Raw genomic sequence first — 19,663 nt, 5'->3', positions numbered from 1 at the left:
ACACCGTGTTCACACTATCTTGGTTTAACCTTCAACATCCTCCCTTAAACTAAGATATTCTTTACTGATCATTCCAAGTTTTCCACGCACGTATATGAAAGTATTAGACTTCAAAGACTTGGTGAAAATATCGGCTACTTGATTCTCACTTTCACAAAACTCCAGAGCTATTTCTTTGTTACTGACAAGCTCTCTAATGTAGTGATACTTGATGTCAATGTTCTTAATCCTTCCATGAAGCATTGGATTCTTTGTTAATGAAATTGAAGACTTATTATCACAAATTATCGTTCTAGGTGTTACTTGCTCATGGAAAAGAGATTTCAACATCATTCTCAACCATACAGCTTGTGTAGCACAATTTCCAGCAACAATATATTCAGCTGTTGTTCTATACAATGCAACAACCTGTTGCTTCTTTGATGACCAAGAGAAAAATCTCGTTCCTAAATGGAATGCATAACCTGAAGTACTCTTTCTTCCTTCTGTATCTCCATCCCAATCACTATCTGTTTCGGTTCTTCTAAAACTGTGTAAATAATTCCCATACTTTTTGTACCTTTAACATACTTCAAAATACGTTTTGCAGCTTGTAAGTGTGACTGTCTTGTTGATTCCATAAACCTACTAACCAATCCAACTGCATGCATAATATCTGGTCTTGTAGCAGTTAAGTATCTAAGACATCCAACCAGACACTTAAAGTCAGTAGGATTCACAAGCTCTCTTGATCCATCTTTTGTCAACTTCAACCTCTCCTCCACTGATGTTAAAATAGGATTGCAATTATCCATCTTAAACCTCTTAAGTATTCTATCTGCATATATCTGTTGATTAATAAAGATACTTCTTTCGGTTTGTTGTACTTCAATACCAAGAAACATTAATCCCAAATATGTCATCTCAAACTCCTTCACCATATCCTCCCTGAATTCATTGATCATCTCTGAACAATTACCAGTAAAAATAAGATCATCCACATATAAACAAACTATAATATGATTGTCAAGAGAATCAACTTTCAAATACAGTGTATGTTCATATGGATATCTTGTAAAACCTTTCTCAATGAAGTATGAATTATTCTTGTATACCAAGCACGTGGTGCTTGTTTTAAACCATACAAAGCTTTATTTAGCTTGTATACTTGATTCTCCTTCCCCTCCATAACATAACCTGCTGGTTGTTAAACATAAACTTCTTCTTCTAGTACACCATTCAAGAATGCACTCTTCACGTCCATCTGAAAAATCTTCCAATATTTCTGAGAAGCTAAAGCAATAATCATACGTACTTTATCTAATCTTGCAACTGGTGCAAACACTTATGAGTAATCTATTCCTTGTTTTTGTCTATATCCCTTATCAACTATCTTGACTTCAATTTATCTACTTCACCATCTGATTTATACTTAGTATTGTAAACCCACTTAACACCTATTGCTTTCTTTCCTTGTGGAAGTTCTGTAAGCTCCCATGTATTATTCTTCTCAATAGACTTCAACTCTGCATCTGTGGCTTGTATCCACCCTTGTTCTTTAGAAGCTTCTTCATAAGCTACAGGATCACAATCTCCAAATAAAGAAAAATTAATTACTTCTTCATCAGTATCATCATCATCTCTTGTTAACACATAATCATTCATGCGTGCTGGTGTAACAATATTTCTTCTTGGTCTTGTATTTTCTTCTTGTTGTGGTGCAACATCAATTCTAACTTCTTCTTAATGCTCTACAACATCATTCTGAGTTCTTATTTCTTCTTCAACTGTAACTAGTACTGTTCTGACAGTTTCTTTTGTAGTTGTAACATTCCAATATCTTCATCAAAAATCACATCTCTGCTAGTAATTATTTTTCCTGTTTCTGGATTATAAAGCTTGTATCCTTTGGTTACTGAACTATAACCAACCAGAATACACTTCTCACTCTTATCATCTAACTTATTCCTAAGTTCTTTAGGTACATGTGCATATGCAATGCACCCGAAAATTCTCAAATGTCTTACACTTGGTCTTATTCCTCTCCAAGACTCTTCTGGTGTCTTATTATTCAAGCTATTTATAGGACATATGTTAAGTAAATACACTGCTGTATCAACTGCATAACCCCAAAAATTCTTAGGTAAATCTTTCGTTCTTCTTATAGTTCTTTCCATATCCATTATAGTTCTGTTCTTTCTCTCAGCAACACCATTATGTTGAGGTGTATATCTAGCAATTAACTGATGTAGAATACCATGTTCTTCCATGTAATTATCAACAACATTATATTATGTTCCTCTATCAGTTCTTAATATCTTGATGCTCTTACCAATTTGTTTCTCAGCATATGCTTTAAAACTTCTAAAAGCATGAAAAACATCACTTTTTTGTTTAAGTAGATACACCAAAGCCTTTCTACTAAAATCATCAATGAAAGTTATGAAATAGTTATTACCTCCATGTGATGTAACTTCAATAGGACCACACAAGTCCTGTGTATTATCTCCAAATATTGTTCAGCTCTTCTAGCTTTGTTCACTGGGAATGGATCTCTGTGCTGCTTGCCAAATATACAATTCTCACATCTTGACTCTGGAAGCTCTATAATTGGTAGACTTGACACCATCTCCTTCTTAGATAAGACTTGTAAACTATTAAAGTTTACATGACCCATTCTCTTGTGCCATAACCAATTATCATTATGCACATGCGTACTGAAACAACTTTCCTTATGATGCTGAATATTCAAAGGAAATAATTTTTTTTGGAATAGAGTATCCTCTCTCTGATAACTGCCCCATGCTTAGCAAATTCTGATGTAAACCAGGTACACAAAATACATCCATTATGTATTCCTTTGAACCATTCTTAAGAACAATTCCTATTCTTCCTTTTCCCATAACAGGAATTGTAGAACTATTACCAAACTTCATAGTTGATCTCAAAGACTCATCAAGCTTATCAAATAAGTATTTTCTTCCATACATATTATTGCTACAACCAGTATCTAAGTACCACTTAAGTCAAGGTTGTTCTTCTGCAGTATGACAAGAAAGTAACGTGTTTTCAGCTTTATGTTCTTCTTCTTCTTCTTCTTGACTCTCAGCTATATTTGCTTTGAAGTTGGATTTGTAGTTGTTTTCTGTTGTTTTTCTAGGATTTGGACAATCAAAAGAAAAATGTCCAAAATCTCCACAATTATAACACTGAAGCTTTGCTTTATCTATTGGTTTTCTTCCCTGATAACCTCCATTATTTGATCTTCCTCCAAAATTATATCTTCCCTGATAACTTCCATTATTTGATCTTCCTCCAGAGCTAGAATTTCCTTGATTGTTAGTCCATCTGACTTGACTTTGTAGTGCTTCTTCTACTGTTTTTGCAGCAGCTCTTTTTTCAAGTAACCTATGTTCATAAGCGTTAATGAACCTAATAACTCATGAAGAGTCATAGTTGCAGCAATATTACATTCCTCTATAGCAGTTACTTTTGCTTCAAACTTCTCAGGTAAGCTTCTTAAGATCTTTTTCACAATAGCCGAGTCTTCTATGGTGTCACCATTAACTTTCATCTCATTCAATGTCTTTGATAAGAAGTCTGATATTGTCTCTGATGATTCCATCTGTATTCATATTTACGCTTCAGAGTTTGTAATCTCACTTTCTTAACTTTGTCAGAACCTTTGTAATAATTTACTAAACCATCCCATGCTGCTTTAGCTTCTTTAATATAGATAACCCTATCCATGAGAGACTCATGAATACCCTGATGAAGAATATAGGTTGCTTTAGAGTTATTCTTCATGTTTGCTGTTAAAGCAGTTTGTTGTTCTGCTGTTAAAACAAATCCTGCTGCTGGTTCATCATAACCATCTTTCACAATATCCCACTCCTCTTGATATATGAAAATATTATCCATCTGTAACCTCCAGTGTTCAAAGTTTTTACCTTCAAACACCGGTACCTTGATTGAACTTAAACTCGTCATCTTCTTATTCTCGACAACTCATACCCACAGCCCTAGAATCTGATACCAGTGCTCTGATACCAGATGTATAAAATATGATATCAAAGACTTAATGAACACAAAACGTAACTCAAACAATTCTCTTTATTGATGTAATTAAAACTCATGGCTCAACAACCTATATATATATATTTTTTTTAAGACTTGACGACTAAGAAAACACTTTCCTAATATAAGTCAAACTCTAAACATAGAATTCTTCTAGAAACTCAAAACTCTAAACAAATTCTTAGGCCAAACAAACTCCTCGATAACAAATTTTCCTAAAACTGACATTTACAAGAAAAACCGTGTTCACACTATAAACCAGTTTCCTAAAACTGGAACCTTCCATATATAAGAAAAACCGTGTTCACACTATAAATAGGAAACTGGTAGTTTCCATATATGAAACACTGTGTTCACACTATCTTGTTTAACCTTCAACAATTACGATATGCCGTACTAAAAGTAGTTGTGAAGAATTTTACATACGGAATCCGGCAACAAAAAGGTATGACAACATACCAGTAGAAGTTAGCAACCGTTCCTATTCCATTCTAGGATATGAATTTAGTTATGATGACAAGACTGATGCTTACAAGTTGGTAATGGTGTTTGCCGACGGCAGGAGGACTTCAACTTATGTTTATACTTATACATTACATTCAAATTCATGGGACGAAGTTCAGAGCCTACCTTACTATTTTTATCAAAAACAAGGATACGTTGAAGGAGTGTTCTTTAGAGGATACCTTCACTGGGTTGCGTGTACCTTGAAAAAGCGGGGGTCTAACAACACCACCCAATATTTCTCTTAGCAATCTGTATGGACTAACTCCTAAATACCTTGCTAGAGAATTAACTAGACAGTCAGACTCAATCTAGATAAAAGTATCTCAAGGAATTAATATCTCTCTCTTGATTTGATTTTTACTCAAGCTAAAAACAATAGAGAGTCTTTATCAAATACAAGGAATAACTTGGACGGTACCAAAGACCAATGTCCAAGGATCAATCAATATCAATCAACAACCAAAGGTTGGATTTCAAATTGATGATCACGAACGCACAACCTGTATTATTTCAATTATATAAAATATAATGCAGAAAATAAATAACACAGACACTAGAAGTTTTGTTAACGAGGAAACCGTAAATGCAGAAAAACCCCGGGACCTAGTCCAGATTGAATACACACTGTATTAAGCCGCTACAGACACTAGCCTACTCCAAGCTAACTTCGGAGTGGAATATAGTTGAACCCCAATCAGTCTCCTACCGATCCAAGGTACAGTTGTAATCATACGCCTCTGATCCCAGCAGGATACTGCGCACTTGATTCCCTTAGTTGATCTCACCCACAACCAAGAGTTGTTGCAACCCAAAATCGCAGACTTGATAATAAACAAATCTGTCACACACAGAAAAGTCTATCAAAGGATAAATCAGTCTCCCACAGATAAACCCTAGGTTTTGTTACGTCTTAAGAAATGAAATCAAGGTGAACATGAACCAATTGATAATCCGGTCTTATATTCCCGAAGAACAACCTAGATTAATCAATCACCTCTCTACAATCCTTCCTGACTACACAGGCGGTTTGTCGAGGAATAAAAAACAGTGAGACGAAGATGTTTGTGACTTCTTTATCTTGCCTATCGGAGAACTCTCACGATATCAAGCCAATCAAAGATTGTACTAGTACGATAGAAGATGCAAGATCAGATCACACAACTACAATAAAAGTAGTATTGGTCTGGCTTCACAATCCCAATGAAGTCTTTAAGTCGTTAACCTGGTTTTAGAGAAGAAAACCAAAGGTTAAAGGAGAATCGACTCTAGCGAGCGCACTAGTATCACACAGACGTGTGGGGATTAGTTTTTCACAATGCTAGATGTCTCCTTTATATAGCCTTCAAATCAGGGTTTTGTCTTAGTTACAAAGAAATCCATATTCACCGTTAGATGAAAACCTGATTTAGATTCAAGCTAATATTTCTCAACCGTTAGATCGAAAACTTAGCTTGTCACACACACTTGGGTAGACGTTTACTGGATTTGTGAAAACCATGCCCAAATGTGTACGTGTATGTTGGTTCAACATAGTAACCCAAAAGGTTAACCATATGAGCATTTCATATTAACCTAGTTCTTCTTCACCATAACTAGTTCAACTGACTCAAATGAACTAGTTAAAGAGTTGTTCAATTGCTACGAGATCTTATGTAACTACACAAGACACAATTGAAAGAAAGATGATTTGATTCGATTGAATCGGATCATGAACTTTATAGCCACAGTTTGTATAAAGCATTCCTTAATAATTTAAGTTTCATGTTCAGAACACCTCTTTAGATCATAACCTCTTAAGCTCAAAAACAAGTTCGCGGACTTAAGACAACCGGTGGAGTTTTCCAAACTCAGCGGAATATCTCGGAAAAGATACTTTTTCCAGTTCGCGGACTTACACGCAAACGAGTTTTTGGAAAATACCGTCAGAAATTCTCGGTACGAGAACTTCCGTCAGTTCGCAGACTGGGTTCGCGGACTTGGCAAAGCCAATTCCTCCGGTTTCTCTCAATCAACAAAGTTCGAAAACTTCGGATTAAGGAATACATGGTTATGTAATCTAGACTCTCATTCCAATCATTGAGACATTCTCAGAGGACGTTATATAGCCGTTATTCACAGACCGTTTCGCGTCAGAGCAATTCTCAAAGTAATTGAAACTTTTCATGACTTTCGTCACTAGGTGAAGATAAACCTGATCAAAGCAAAATACTTTACCAACAAATGATTTCGAGATATAGATAGGCGAGATATACTCGGCTCGAAATATCAAATGTGTATGATCCAGACTATATAGCATACGACTTTTGTCTCATAAGAAGTAGGAGATAGAAGAGATATACTTTTGAGTGATAGATAAGTTCAAGTATCCACATACCTTTTTGTTGATGAAGTTCCACGGTTCCTTGAGTAGATCTTCGTCGTTGTATGATGAATCGCCATGAAGTCCTTGAGCTCAACTACACTTTTCTATCCTAGTCTGAGACTTAGCTATGTAGGCTAGAAATAAAGACTCATACTTTTGATCACTAACATTGACAAACATGCTTGAGATAACAATGCATGCGAGGTCGACCGATCTATGCTCTAACAATCTCCCCCTTTGTCAATTTTAGTGACAAAACTATTAATACATATGAAATACAAAAAAGATAAACTTTAGTGGCTCCTATTCCATAGTCTAATCTTCACTATTAATACATAGTGATTCACAGACTTTCTTTTATGCACAACAATCTTATGTTGCGGTTTGGGAATATTAGGGTTTTGAACCGTAAATTTAGTTTGGAGGCGCTTTTGCTGAAATAACAACAGTATGGGAATCACATAAACAACATCAAATAAGGCAGTAAGCAAGGTCAATTTCAGCAAAACCCATAAGGAAGTAAAAAAAGAAAACTAACCTTGATGAATCCATGAAAACATTAGCAGGAAGATTATATCGAAGAAAATTACGAATGATGAAGATCTACAGAGGGAACAGTATGAAGATGAAGAAGAACTTAAAAAGATTGAAAGAAGAAGAAAGAAGAAAAGTTGCAATAACGGAATTTTCAGAAGAACGATGAAGTTGTAGAGAAAATAAAAAGAAGGAAAAAGAGAGTGAGAAAGAGTATATATAGAGGAAATTTTTTCTCGAGAAGATAAACAAGATTAATGAGGAAAGATATAAGCGGTAAAAAAGCAGCAGTTACAAAAGACGTGTCAAGAAACAGATGAGAAAAAGGATACCTGTGATAAATGCAGAATATGAAATAATGGATAACTGCGGCATTTCTCACATCATTCTCTACTTGGCAGAGAAGATATGAGAAGAGGCAAGGTGTAGGATCAGAATCTCGCAAAAATAATATCTCTGCGAAATTATCAACAACACAACACAACAGCATCGCAGAATAATTTCAGAAATGATATAATAAAATACATCACCTAAAATCATGAGAAAAATGTAATGATTCTGCGAAAATAAGAGAGTTTGCGAAATTAACATTTGTAAGGTTGTGAGAATGTCGCAAGCCATATCTGAAAATAAAGGACAGATTAGCTGTCATCCACTATGTATTTTCCTATAAATAGTCGTTCAGTTGTAAAGGAGAGGGGAGAGATCTTTTTTGAGTAAGAAACAAGTAAATATGAGATAAAAAGTCTAGAGCAGAGGTTATTCTTGATTCCTTTATCTTTTCTTGTAAGATTATTCAAAGATTCATCAATAAAATTAAGATTCTAAATCTAAAAATGAGTTGAGTATTAATGAAATCATATGAGGGGTGTAGTGTAGGATTTCCTGCAACTACAGGAGTTTCTAATTTCTTTGTTGGTGCGCAAAGAACGGACAATGGTTTATAACCAATTGAGCTTTAAAAGCAATTGAGGTATGTTTGATGAACTATTTGTAGTTATTGCAGTGATCAAAAAATGGCATTCTAAATTGAATAAGTTGATTGTTCAATCTTAGAATAAATTTTAAGGAAACAAGATATTAAGAATTATTGCGTATGACAATAAACATGTGACTCATATAAGTTTTGAACTTATGAGATGGAATTTTATACGAACCCAAATCCGAAATAATTAGAAACCTAGTCAAAACAAATGTGAATATCAACTCTCACCAAGAAATGAACATAATATTGATTATGAGATTATTTGTTATTCTTTCATGGCATTGCAAGGATATCAAATGTTATTAACAACGCTTTTCAAGCTTAGTTAATGTGAACTATAGATACGGTGAGAGGTTGATATATATTGGTGTTTTACACCATATTTGTTTTGATGGGTTATGGTTCAAAAGTTGAACTTAATCGTTTTGAAAGAAAGTGGCGTTGAGATATACTCACATCACTAGGACTTCCGGTATTGGTATAGCCTAAAAGTTTACTTTGGGTAGAACAATCTTGTTAAAGATATATCTAGTTTCCAAGATGTTCAACTTGTTAATAACAAGATGTTCATATCTTGTTATAAACAAGAGTGAGGTAAGAAATTTGTTGAATTTGATCATTGCACTGCTACAAATGATAAGTTATGGATAAAATGTTTGAATATAATATTACAATTTTATCATAACATAAATTGAATTTTTTATATTTGAAATATGAGATTTTGTCATGCTTTTTAAGAAATCAATGAGTTAGTGATGAATATGAGCATGTTATATTTTCTTATGAACTTGGTGAATTTTTGAGTAACATGTATGTAATTCTTACCTAACTCATAAAAGCATGTACATTTTCAAATCTTACGCAACTTGCAATGGTATTGGATGAAATAAAGTATTTGAGAATTTTATAGATATGCTTCGAGTAACTTTTCTTGATATCAAATATGTTTTTTGAGTAGTGAATATTAGGCAATGTTGCTTTCAAGAAAATTGTTTGAATTTTTCTCTATATTGTGGAAAACGTTTTGGGTTTAGATCATTGGTTTATTAGTTTTTCACAATTTTTGGGATCTTTGGATATTTTTTTGAAATTCTTGTTTGAGTAAAATAGTGGGGATTCCATACCTTATGTTTTAACAACTTTGATTTAAATTAAAGGAACTAGAAAAATGAAGGTGACAAGTAATTCACTAAAAATGAACCTAAAAAAACATATATAGTGAGACTAAATTTTAGTCATGAATATTTTATTGTTGGAAAATAACTTCTTATAGAGAGTAACTTTGTTCTTCAAACTATTAAATCTTCGGCAAAAAGTTTTTATGAGCCTATTATTTTTAGACAAGCAAATAGAAAATTGTTGATTCTTGCATTCATGTCGCTAAATAACATATATGCTTGTTCTGTTGATGTTGTTTCTACAATGTATGATTTGTTATAGTCATAAGTAGAAATATATACTTTTGTGTAAGTTAAGGATGAGAATCTATGTAAACCAAGCATGGAAAACTGTGTAGTTTCTACAATAAAGGAAATCATATAAGTTAGATAAGTTATCATTTATATTCTGAAAAACAACTTTAAAACAATTTAAAAATTAAAAATTGTTTACTTGATTCATTCGAATGATTTCAGAATTGATGAAAGTGAAATGCACATTACTCTTTGTTTTTAAAGTATTTTAGAAAACTACATAACATATCTGAAAAATTCTGACGGGCAGAAAAATTAATCCTTATTAAATCCGTTTTTCCTAATATTTGTGTGGAAAATTTGAATACATGTGTCACACAAAACTTGTAGATCAGGAACTTATATTTAAAACCCTTTTTGAAATTTTCAATTTGGATATTTAGTTTGAGAGATTTGGTGATTTCAAAATCGTTGTGTATGTTTGTCCAAAATATGAAACATGATACTTGAGATTAGAGATTAGAGATGTAAGAAATTACTTTAAAGATCATGTTTTGATTCTAGTACTTCGTACTCTTGTTTCGGTATTGGAAAGAAAGATTATTGTTAGCAATCAAACTAGTGCACCACATATGTTTGATAAAATGCTTGATAGAGAGTTATAAATATATGATGTTGTAACTATATAACTTTGAATCTTTGTTTGACAATTAAGAGAAACTTGGAGTATTATATTAGTTGATTTTTAAGTAATTATGTAAGTGTATACCTTCTTATGTTTTGGTTTCAAATGCTCACACGTACGTGATTGTGACAGGTGAAAATTCACTTACTTGAGCAAGTTTTTATTTTCCAATGAAATAAAAATTGTGGGAGACTAATCAATATGAAAAGCAATGGATTTTCTGATTTCTTTGTTGGTTCGCAAAGAATGGACAATGGTTTACAACCAATTGAGATTTAAAAGCAATTGAGGTATGTTTGATGAACTATTTGTAGTTATTGCAGTGATCAAATAATGGCATTCTAAATTGAATAAGTTGATTGTTCAATCTTAGGATAAATTTTAGGGAAACAAGATATTAAGGATTATTGTGTATGACAATAACCATGTGACTCATATAAGTTTTGAACTTATGAGATGGAATTTTATACGAACCCAAAACCGAAATAATTAGAAACCTAGTCAAAACAAATGTGAATATCAACTCTCACCAAGAAATGAACATAATATTGATTATGAGATTATTTGCTATTCTTGCATGGCATTGCAAGGATATCAAATGTTACTGTAGGATCAGAATTTCGCAGCAATAATATCTCAGCGAAATTATCAACAAGACAACACAAAAGCGTCGCAGAACAATTTCAGAAACGATATAATAAACGACGTCAGCTAAAATCATGAGAAGTATGTGATGGTCCTGCGAAAATTAGAGAGTTTGCGAGATTAACATTTGTAAGGTTGCGAGAGTGTCGCAAGCCATATCCTAAAATAAAGGACAGATTAGCTGTCATCCACTATGTATTTCCCTATACATAGTCGTTCAATGGTAAAGGAAGAGAGGGAGATCTTTTTTGAGTAATAAACAAATAATTAGGAGAGAGAAAGTCTAGAACAGTGGTTATTCTTGATTCCTTTATCTTTTCTTGTAAGATTGTTCAAAGATTCATCAATAAAATTAAGATTGTTAATCTAAAAATGAGTTGAGTATTAATGAAATCATATGAGGGGTGTATTGTAAGATTTCCTGCAACTACATAATGGCGCTAGAAATAGGGAGGGGGGCTGAAGATCGAAAGTTGAAGATTGTTGTTGAGATTGTTCAAATCAAGAAAGTGATTAAATAAATCATTGAACCAATTAAAAGAAAAATGATTAGAGTCAATGAAGATGAAAAAAGATTGGAGTGTAATATGATAAAAAAAACAATGGTTAATGAATTCCATGAAAACATCAAAAGAAGAGTACATAAACGAAATTTTGAAGCAAGGAAGGTTATGGCGGTAGAAAAGACATCACCCTTGAAAGATTGGGAAAAGCAAAAAATCACATTCATGGCGGCAGAAATACCAAAAGAAAATTTGAACCACACATCTCCATTGGTTATTACAGTGCCTATTACGTGAAAAGAGAAGGAGACAACAACAAAATCCACGGGAGAATGGATGTTGAACAGAACTTTAATCGATACAGGAACTTCAGTGGATATAATATTTTATCATGCATTCAGGGGAATGGAATTTAAAGATGAAGAAATGTCCATTTCAACATATTTTGTTCATGGCTTTGGAAAAACCACAACAAAACCTAAAGGAAAAATAGTGGTACGAGTTCCACTAGGAGAGATCGAAACACACGTAACACTATGCGTGATGGATATGGAAACGCCATATAATATGTTGCTAGGAAGACCATGGATACATGCGATAAAAGTTGTAGTATCAACGTTGCATCAATGTATTAAATTCCCCACACCAAATGGAATAGGAGAAATCAGAGAAGATGTTGACAATGCGAAATTATGTCATGATGAGTGCTAAAAAGTGCATATTTCTATATATTTTTCTTGGCATTCAACTCATCTTTTGTGCATTAATTCTCCATTTTATCCCATATTCTGTATTTTCATTGTTTTCAAGAATAAATATTTTTCTTACTTAATCTTGCATTTTTAGGTAATAAATGAAGTTCGGATGAGTCGCGGAGCAAAAAGAGCAGAAAAGTAGTGAAAAGCCGGGAAGAATTACGCAAGGAAGCCGTAAAGAATGGAGCGCACGTCCAAAAAGCTAGGAATGGGCTCAAGAAGGAAGAATTGTTCTTAAAGAAGATATGGGCTTGGCATACCCGAGGCCCAAAACCCTCACTCAAACCCATTTTCTATAACCAAAACCGCCTCCATTCTCAGCCGTCAGATTGGATCCAACTCATCATCCTACGGTGGCTCATTCATAGAGCATCAAAATCTGAAGTCTCTGCCAAACACCACAACGCTTAAATTCCAAGCCTTCAGATTAGATTGTATTTGAATCCAACGGTCGCTCCTATGCCTGTTCATCAAAATTAGATACTCCCGCTTTACACTACAGTACCTAACATCATCTAGCACCGTTGACTTTGTTGTATTTCAAAATCCAACGGTCGAAGTGATTCATCTATCATACCACCGTTAGATCTACCAACCATCTTCATATCCAACGTCTTTCACACGCTGATCATCAGATTCTTCTGTTCCGCCTCACACCGAAAAGACCTAACCCTATACCCTAAAATCTATCGACTTCTCTTTCATTTCCTTCTTCTTCTTCTCTTTCTCTCCACCTCCTCTCTGCAACACCCATTCCGCCACCATCACCTCCACCTGCTACTGCCACTGCCATCGCCACCACCTACACCAACTGCCACCAACTACCCCCCATATCTGCAAAAACCCATCCACCTAGCCTTTATTGTTTCATCAAACCCACACTCACGCCTCTGAACCCTAGGGTGTGGAGTTGATGAAGTAATTAATGCTAGACACAGCAGCAGGAGAGTGAGAAGAATCAGAGCAGAGAGATAAAGCATGGGTCGACGATGTGGTGAAGACCTGTCAACCAAATTAGGTAAAAAAAAAATCAAACCCTAGGTCTGTAAAATTAGGGTTTTTAATTTAGGGTTCATAGGCCCCTTTTTGTATAAATTGAACACAAGGGTGTCGAATAGAAGGCATCTCTGGACTAGCCAGTGTATCCCCATGAGGGATGGACTAGCCAGTTCCTCTTGGGTAGATTTTTCTTCCCTGTTTTGTATTTGTAGATTTAATTTTAATTTGCAATTTTAATTCCAAATTCAGTTTTAGTTTATCTTGTTTCAATTCATGTTTTGCTATCCATGTTTTGCTATCCATGTTTTTCCATGTTCTGTGTATTGTTCAGTTTCTCCATTTGATGTAATGTTCTGTACTGTTTCTGTTATGAATGTTCTGAATCCCAAATGCTAGGACTAGATGAAATTATGAACCAGTTGAGATAGTCTTCATCATGTGCAGCTCATGTTCAGTGTTGCTAAGCCCTTAGACTAGTTGTGCTTTAATCAGACAATTAGCACTTTGGTAATTATCTTAGCTGTGAGTAGAATATCCTTTAGGTTAATGGTGGATTCAACATCCTAGTGTTCTTTCATCACTCTTGTTTACTGTCTCCCTTCATTGCTGTTTTCTCAATAGTTCACTGATAGTTTACTGTTAGTTTTGTGTTTAATGTTTAGTTTTGTGTTTAATGTTAGTTCACTTTTAGTGTCAACTGTTAGCTTCTCAAATGTTAGGATTAGTTTACTGTTGTGTGTCAATGCTAGGTTAGAGCCTGAGAGCATTGAGTTGATTGAGCAGTGGGGAGAAACTAGTGCTCACTAGTGACTGTGAGCAAGCTGGTTCTCTTCCCACTCTAGATGAATGCCTAAACCCATTTCCTTGGCTTGGCTTTGCTTTTTTTTTTTTTCCTTTTTTTTTACTTCATTGTCAGCTTATCTCCACACTCCTGCCCTTGGCTTGTAGCCTTGGTTTGCAACTATCTCTGTTTTGTTATTACTTGGCTTGCACTGTCACCATTGCTACTTTGCTTCCCTGCCTAGCCTGCCTTACCTTGTCAGCCTGCACAGCTCCTGCTCTCCCTTCCCCTGCTGAGCACCTGCCCTTTTTCTTCACTAGTGCTCTGCTGCCTTGTTCTCCCCCTTCTGCTGCTGCTGTGCACTGCTTCTGCTTCTGCTGCTGCTGAAGCCCTTTGCACTGCTGCTGCTTCAGGTCCAGTTCAATTCTGGGCTACCAGTTCAGTTCATTTCAAAGACTGCTGAAGCCCAGATTCATTACAAAATCCCACTGTGGACTTAATCAAAGCCCAGGTTCAAAGTTCAGGTTAAGGCCCAGCCACAGTTCACTGTTACCAAGTCCAGTTCACATCAAAAGATATTGAACCCCATTCTCAGTTCACTACACTAAGCCCAAGCCCAAATCATTCAAAGGCCCAAGGCCTAAAGCACTTCATCATTACAACAAACCCATTAAGCCCAATTTACTCAAAGGGTATTCAAAGCCCAACAGTTCCAAAGGGTATTCATAACCCATTGGTACCACAACCCTTTGATACCTAAAGCCCAATAGCCAACTAGAGCCCAAAATAGCTAGAAAACTCCAAAACACACCCAGTCTCTGTGGATCGACCCGTACTTGCACGAGCTACAACCGACGACCGTGCACTTGCGGTATTACTGTAGGCCCGCGTTTCATTTCGCTTCAATTTTATACGCTTTCCCGGGCCCACCAAGTTTTTTGGCGCCGCTGCCGGGGATTGGTGCTGTGTTTTTCTTGTAGTTTTATTAGCTATTTTTGCATTTCACTGCATAGCATTTGCATCTGCATCTGCTTCACTTCATTTGTTGTTGGACCTGCTGTTCTGAACCTGTTTTTCCTCTGCTGGGACGCCACCAAGGAAAAGAACCAAAGCCCAACTGGGTTTTTGCAACAATATCAGAGCAGCTGGGCTGTGCTTAAAAGGTAACCCATTTAAGAGAACCCGAATTGTGGGCTTCCAATTTTTAATTGTGGGCTTGTAATATTAAAGCCAATTTTTGGGCTTTTTATTTTCTGTTGGGTTTGTAATTAATTTTTGTGGGCTTGTTTGTTTAATTTGTGGGCTTGTTTAAATTCTTTCATTGGACTTGTATTTTGGACTCTGGGTTTAAACCCAGCTGAGCTTGTAACCGATTGTGGGCTTGTTTCCACTCAAGAGTGGACCTCGAAACCAAAGTTTTAAAACAAACGTCGGGCCTTAACCAACTGGGCCAAATTAAACTTTCAAAATTAAAACTTAGTGTTTCGTGGGCCGCAGCCTTCCTCCCATTCCATTAGAGGACCAACAGTGGGCTTGCTCCCAATTTCAGAAACCAAAAATTTCTCCCATAAAAACCAAAGTTTTCCAAATGTTTCCCTAAAAAACCAAAATTTTTCTTTTTCCCATCAAAGCCAAATGTCTCCCGACAAAACCAAATTTTTCCCAAAAAGTCCAATCCCATTAAAAACCAAATTTTCTTGTAGATAATGTGTTAGTTAAAATTCCTTTTGTATATATTTTGTGCTCATCCATTGTGACTCCGAATATGTTGGAGTTTTGCCTTGGATAACGGAGTTTTAATTCTGCTTTCGCCGAAATCGGGTATTCTCTCTCCTTTTACTCTACTCAGCATGTCCCTTTCCATATGTTGCATTCTAATTCTTTCCATATTTTTAAACATTGAGGACAATGTTTAGTTTAGGTTTGGGGGTATAGAGTAGATACCACGATAATATGCTATAATTGAAATCGAACTCCTTCTTTTTTTTTTTTTGAAAAAATCGAAAAAAATTCAAAAAAATTAAAAAATGAAAAATCATAAAAATGGAGCTCATTTACCTTGAAATGTTGACTCTTGTGCAAATATGTAATTATTAGGAGTCTTAGTCTAGATATTTAGGCACCCTGATTCTAGCACAATTCACATAGTGATAAGAAATTTGCACGCGCACGATCTACCAATACATGTATAGCCTCGATCTTCAAGGTGTTTGATAGGAAGTCACGATTGCCAATCACTTTAGAATACTGAACGAAACTTGACTAGCTTGTTCTTTGGTTGGTTGGGATAGAAGGTGGAGGTTACATTAAGAAAAACAACCATCGAATTTAACTGGGTGCATCAAAAAGGGCTACCTCTTGCAAAGTGTCATGTAATTTTTTGTTTCCTTTTGTATATGTATCAAAAGTGTTTCCTTATCAAAAAAAAAAAAAATTAAAAAAATTAAAAAATCAATCAAGTATTTATCAATTCCATCCTCTCTTGTTCCAAAAATAAAAGAGAGTAGTCAATGTAAATAAGAGTCATGTAAATAGTCATTTTGTTATTTCATTGTAATAAGCAAGGAAGGGTGTATGCCATTGATGTACAACGCGAGTAATTGTGAAATACCTCCAACTCATTCACAATTCTCGTAAAGTCCGGGCAGCTAGCTAGATTTCGACCTTGGTTCTTAGCCTGAGAAACTATCTCTTGGTGATTAGTAGTCATAACATCCGATCTTTCTTTACACATGTGTAGATACACTTTACACTCTTATCACATGTCTTTATTTGTTATCAGTGCTAGGATTGTGCCTTTGATAGCTAGATTGACATCTCCATTTTGCTGTGAGCTTAAACTGACTTGCACATGTCACATTTGATGGAATCTGAGCTTATATTTTGACCTAGAACTTTGTAGGTACGTTCTAAGCAAACCTTCACGAGACTTCAACTCGTCCACTAGGGACACTTAGTGGTTTAAAAGGCTTAGTGCATACGCTAAATGCATTCGAGAGACCAGCGACAGTGGTATAGGTAGGATTTCCTTAGTTTTGTTTTACTTGAGGACAAGTAAAATTCAGGTTTGGGGGTATTTGATGAGTGCTAAAAAGTGCATATTTCTATATATTTTTCTTCGCATTTAACTCATCTTTTGTGCATTAATTCTACATTTTATCCCATATTCTGTATTTTCCTTGTTTTCAAGAATAAATATTTTTATTAACTAATTTTGCATTTTTAGGTACCAAATAAAGTTTGGATGACTTGCGGAGCGGAAAAGAGCAGAAAAGTAGTGAAAAGCCGGAAGAAATTACGCAAGGAAGCCGCGAAGAATGGTGCGCATAAGCCCAAAAGACTAGAAATGGGCTCAAGAAGGAAGAATTGCTCTTAAAGAAGATATGGGCTTGGCATACCCAAGACCCAAAACCCTTACCCAAACCCATTTTCTATAACCAAAACCGCCTCCATTCTCAGCCGTCAGATTGGATCCAACTCATCATCCTACGGTCGCTCATTCATAGAGCATCAAAATCTGAAGTCTCTGCCAAACACCACAGCGCTTAAATTCCAAGCCTTCAGATTAGATTGTATTTGAATCCAACGGTCGCTCCTATGCCTGTTCATCAAAATTAGATACTCCCGCTTTACACTACAGTACCTAACATCATCTAGCACCGTTGACTTTGTTGTATTTCACAATCCAACGGTCGAAGTGATTCATCTCTCATACCACCGTTAGATCTACCAACCATCTTCGTATCCAACGTCTTTCACACGCTGATCATCAGATTCTTCTGTTCCGCCTCACACCGAAAAGACCTAACCCTATACCCTAAAATCTATCGACTTCTCTTTCATTTCCTTCTTCTTCTTCTCTTTCTCTCCACCTCCTCTCTGCAACACCCATTCCGCCACCATCACCTCCACCTGCTACTGCCACTGCCATCGCCACCACCTACACCAACTGCCACCAACTACCCCCCATATCTGCAAAAACCCATCCACCTAGCCTTTATTGTTTCATCAAACCCACACTCACGCCTCTGAACCCTAGGGTGTGGAGTTGATGAAGTAATTCATGCTAGACGCAGCAGCAGGAGCGTGAGAAGAATCAGAGCAGAGAGATAAAGCATGGGTCGACGATGTGGTGAAGACCTGTCAACCAAATTAGGTAAAAAAATCAAACCCTAGGTCTGTAAAATTAGGGTTTTTAATTTAGGGTTCATAGGTCCCTTTTTGTATAAATTGAACACAAGGGTGTCGAATAGAAGATATGCCTGGACTAGCCAGAGCACCACCAAGAGGACTGGAATAGCCAGTTCCTCAATTGTTCATGTTCTGTTGTTGTTTCACTTTCAATTTCAATTGCTCTTTATGTTCATCATGTTTTAATTTATCACTTGCTAAGGCTCAGATGAAGCCTAGTGCACTGTTGAATGATGTATTGCTAGGATAGTAGTCTTAATGCTTGTCTTGCTTGAGCAATGGGAAGAAGTCAGTGCTCTGATATGCCTGTGATTGACTGTGCTGTCAAAAGACAGTCAATACTAGGGGCATATCAATGAGCAAGCTGATTCTCCTCCCATTCTAATGTATGCTTAAGATCCTAATTTCAACCTAGAATTGCATTGCTTGATTAGGACACAAGGTGGATTCTAAGCCCTTAGCTTAACCCACAATTTGTTTTCACAGTCACTTGCAACTCCGAATCTGTTTTTCTTATTGCTTAGTTAAATTTTCCTTGCTGCTTTGTTTAGTTTTTGTGCAATTTACAGCTTGCTGTGCACTGAAATCAGTGCACAAACTCCCCCTGCCCTTGGCTTACAGCCTTGGTTCTTAACTGTTCTGCCTTATTGCTTTGCCTTGCTCACTGCCTTGGCCTATCCCTCATTGTCACTGCCTTGCATATAGCTTAGCTAGGAAAACTTCATAACACCCCAAGTCCATGTGGAATGACCCTGTTCTTGCACACAAGCTACAACTGACCCTGTGCACTTGCAGGTATCACTGTAGGCATCCATTTATTGTCTTATTTTCACATCTTTAAATGCCTACCAAGTTTTTGGCGCCGCTGCCGGGGACTCGGGTTTGTTTCTCTAGTAGTTTTATTAGCTATTTTTGCATTTCACTGCATAGCATTTGCATCTGCATCTGCTTCACTTCATTTGCTGTTGGACCTGCTGTTCTGAACCAGTTTTTCCTCTGCTGGGACGCCACCAAGGAAAAGAACCAAAGCCCAACTGGGTTTTTGCAACAATATCAGAGCAGCTGGGCTGTGCTAAAAAGGTAACCCATTTAAGAGAACCCGAATTGTGGGCTTCCAATTTTTAATTGTGGGCTTGTAATATTAAAGCCAATTTTTGGGCTTTTTATTTTCTGTTGGGTTTGTAATTAATTTTTGTGGGCTTGTTTGTTTAATTTGTGGGCTTGTTTAAATTCTTTCATTGGACTGGT

At 35.9% G+C, this 19,663-nt stretch overlaps 1 protein-coding gene across 1 annotated transcript; it reads right to left on the bottom strand.

The window, feature by feature from the left end:
* Positions 1–3,005: 3,005 nt before the first annotated feature.
* Positions 3,006–3,969, bottom strand: LOC113325093. Its single transcript, XM_026573326.1, has 3 exons — positions 3,679–3,969; positions 3,483–3,604; positions 3,006–3,387 (listed from the first exon to the last, which is right to left on the bottom strand). The coding sequence occupies exons 1-3, from the start codon at positions 3,967–3,969 to the stop codon at positions 3,006–3,008; spliced, it is 795 nt and encodes a 264-aa protein (XP_026429111.1).
* Between the last annotated feature and the right edge of the window lie 15,694 nt (positions 3,970–19,663).

The sequence above is a fragment of the Papaver somniferum genome, chromosome 11, assembly GCF_003573695.1.
Source record: "Papaver somniferum cultivar HN1 chromosome 11, ASM357369v1, whole genome shotgun sequence".
Lineage (NCBI taxonomy): Eukaryota > Viridiplantae > Streptophyta > Magnoliopsida > Ranunculales > Papaveraceae > Papaver > Papaver somniferum.
Note: the sequence above shows the minus strand (reverse complement) of the source record. Positions and strands in the feature narration are given on the sequence as shown.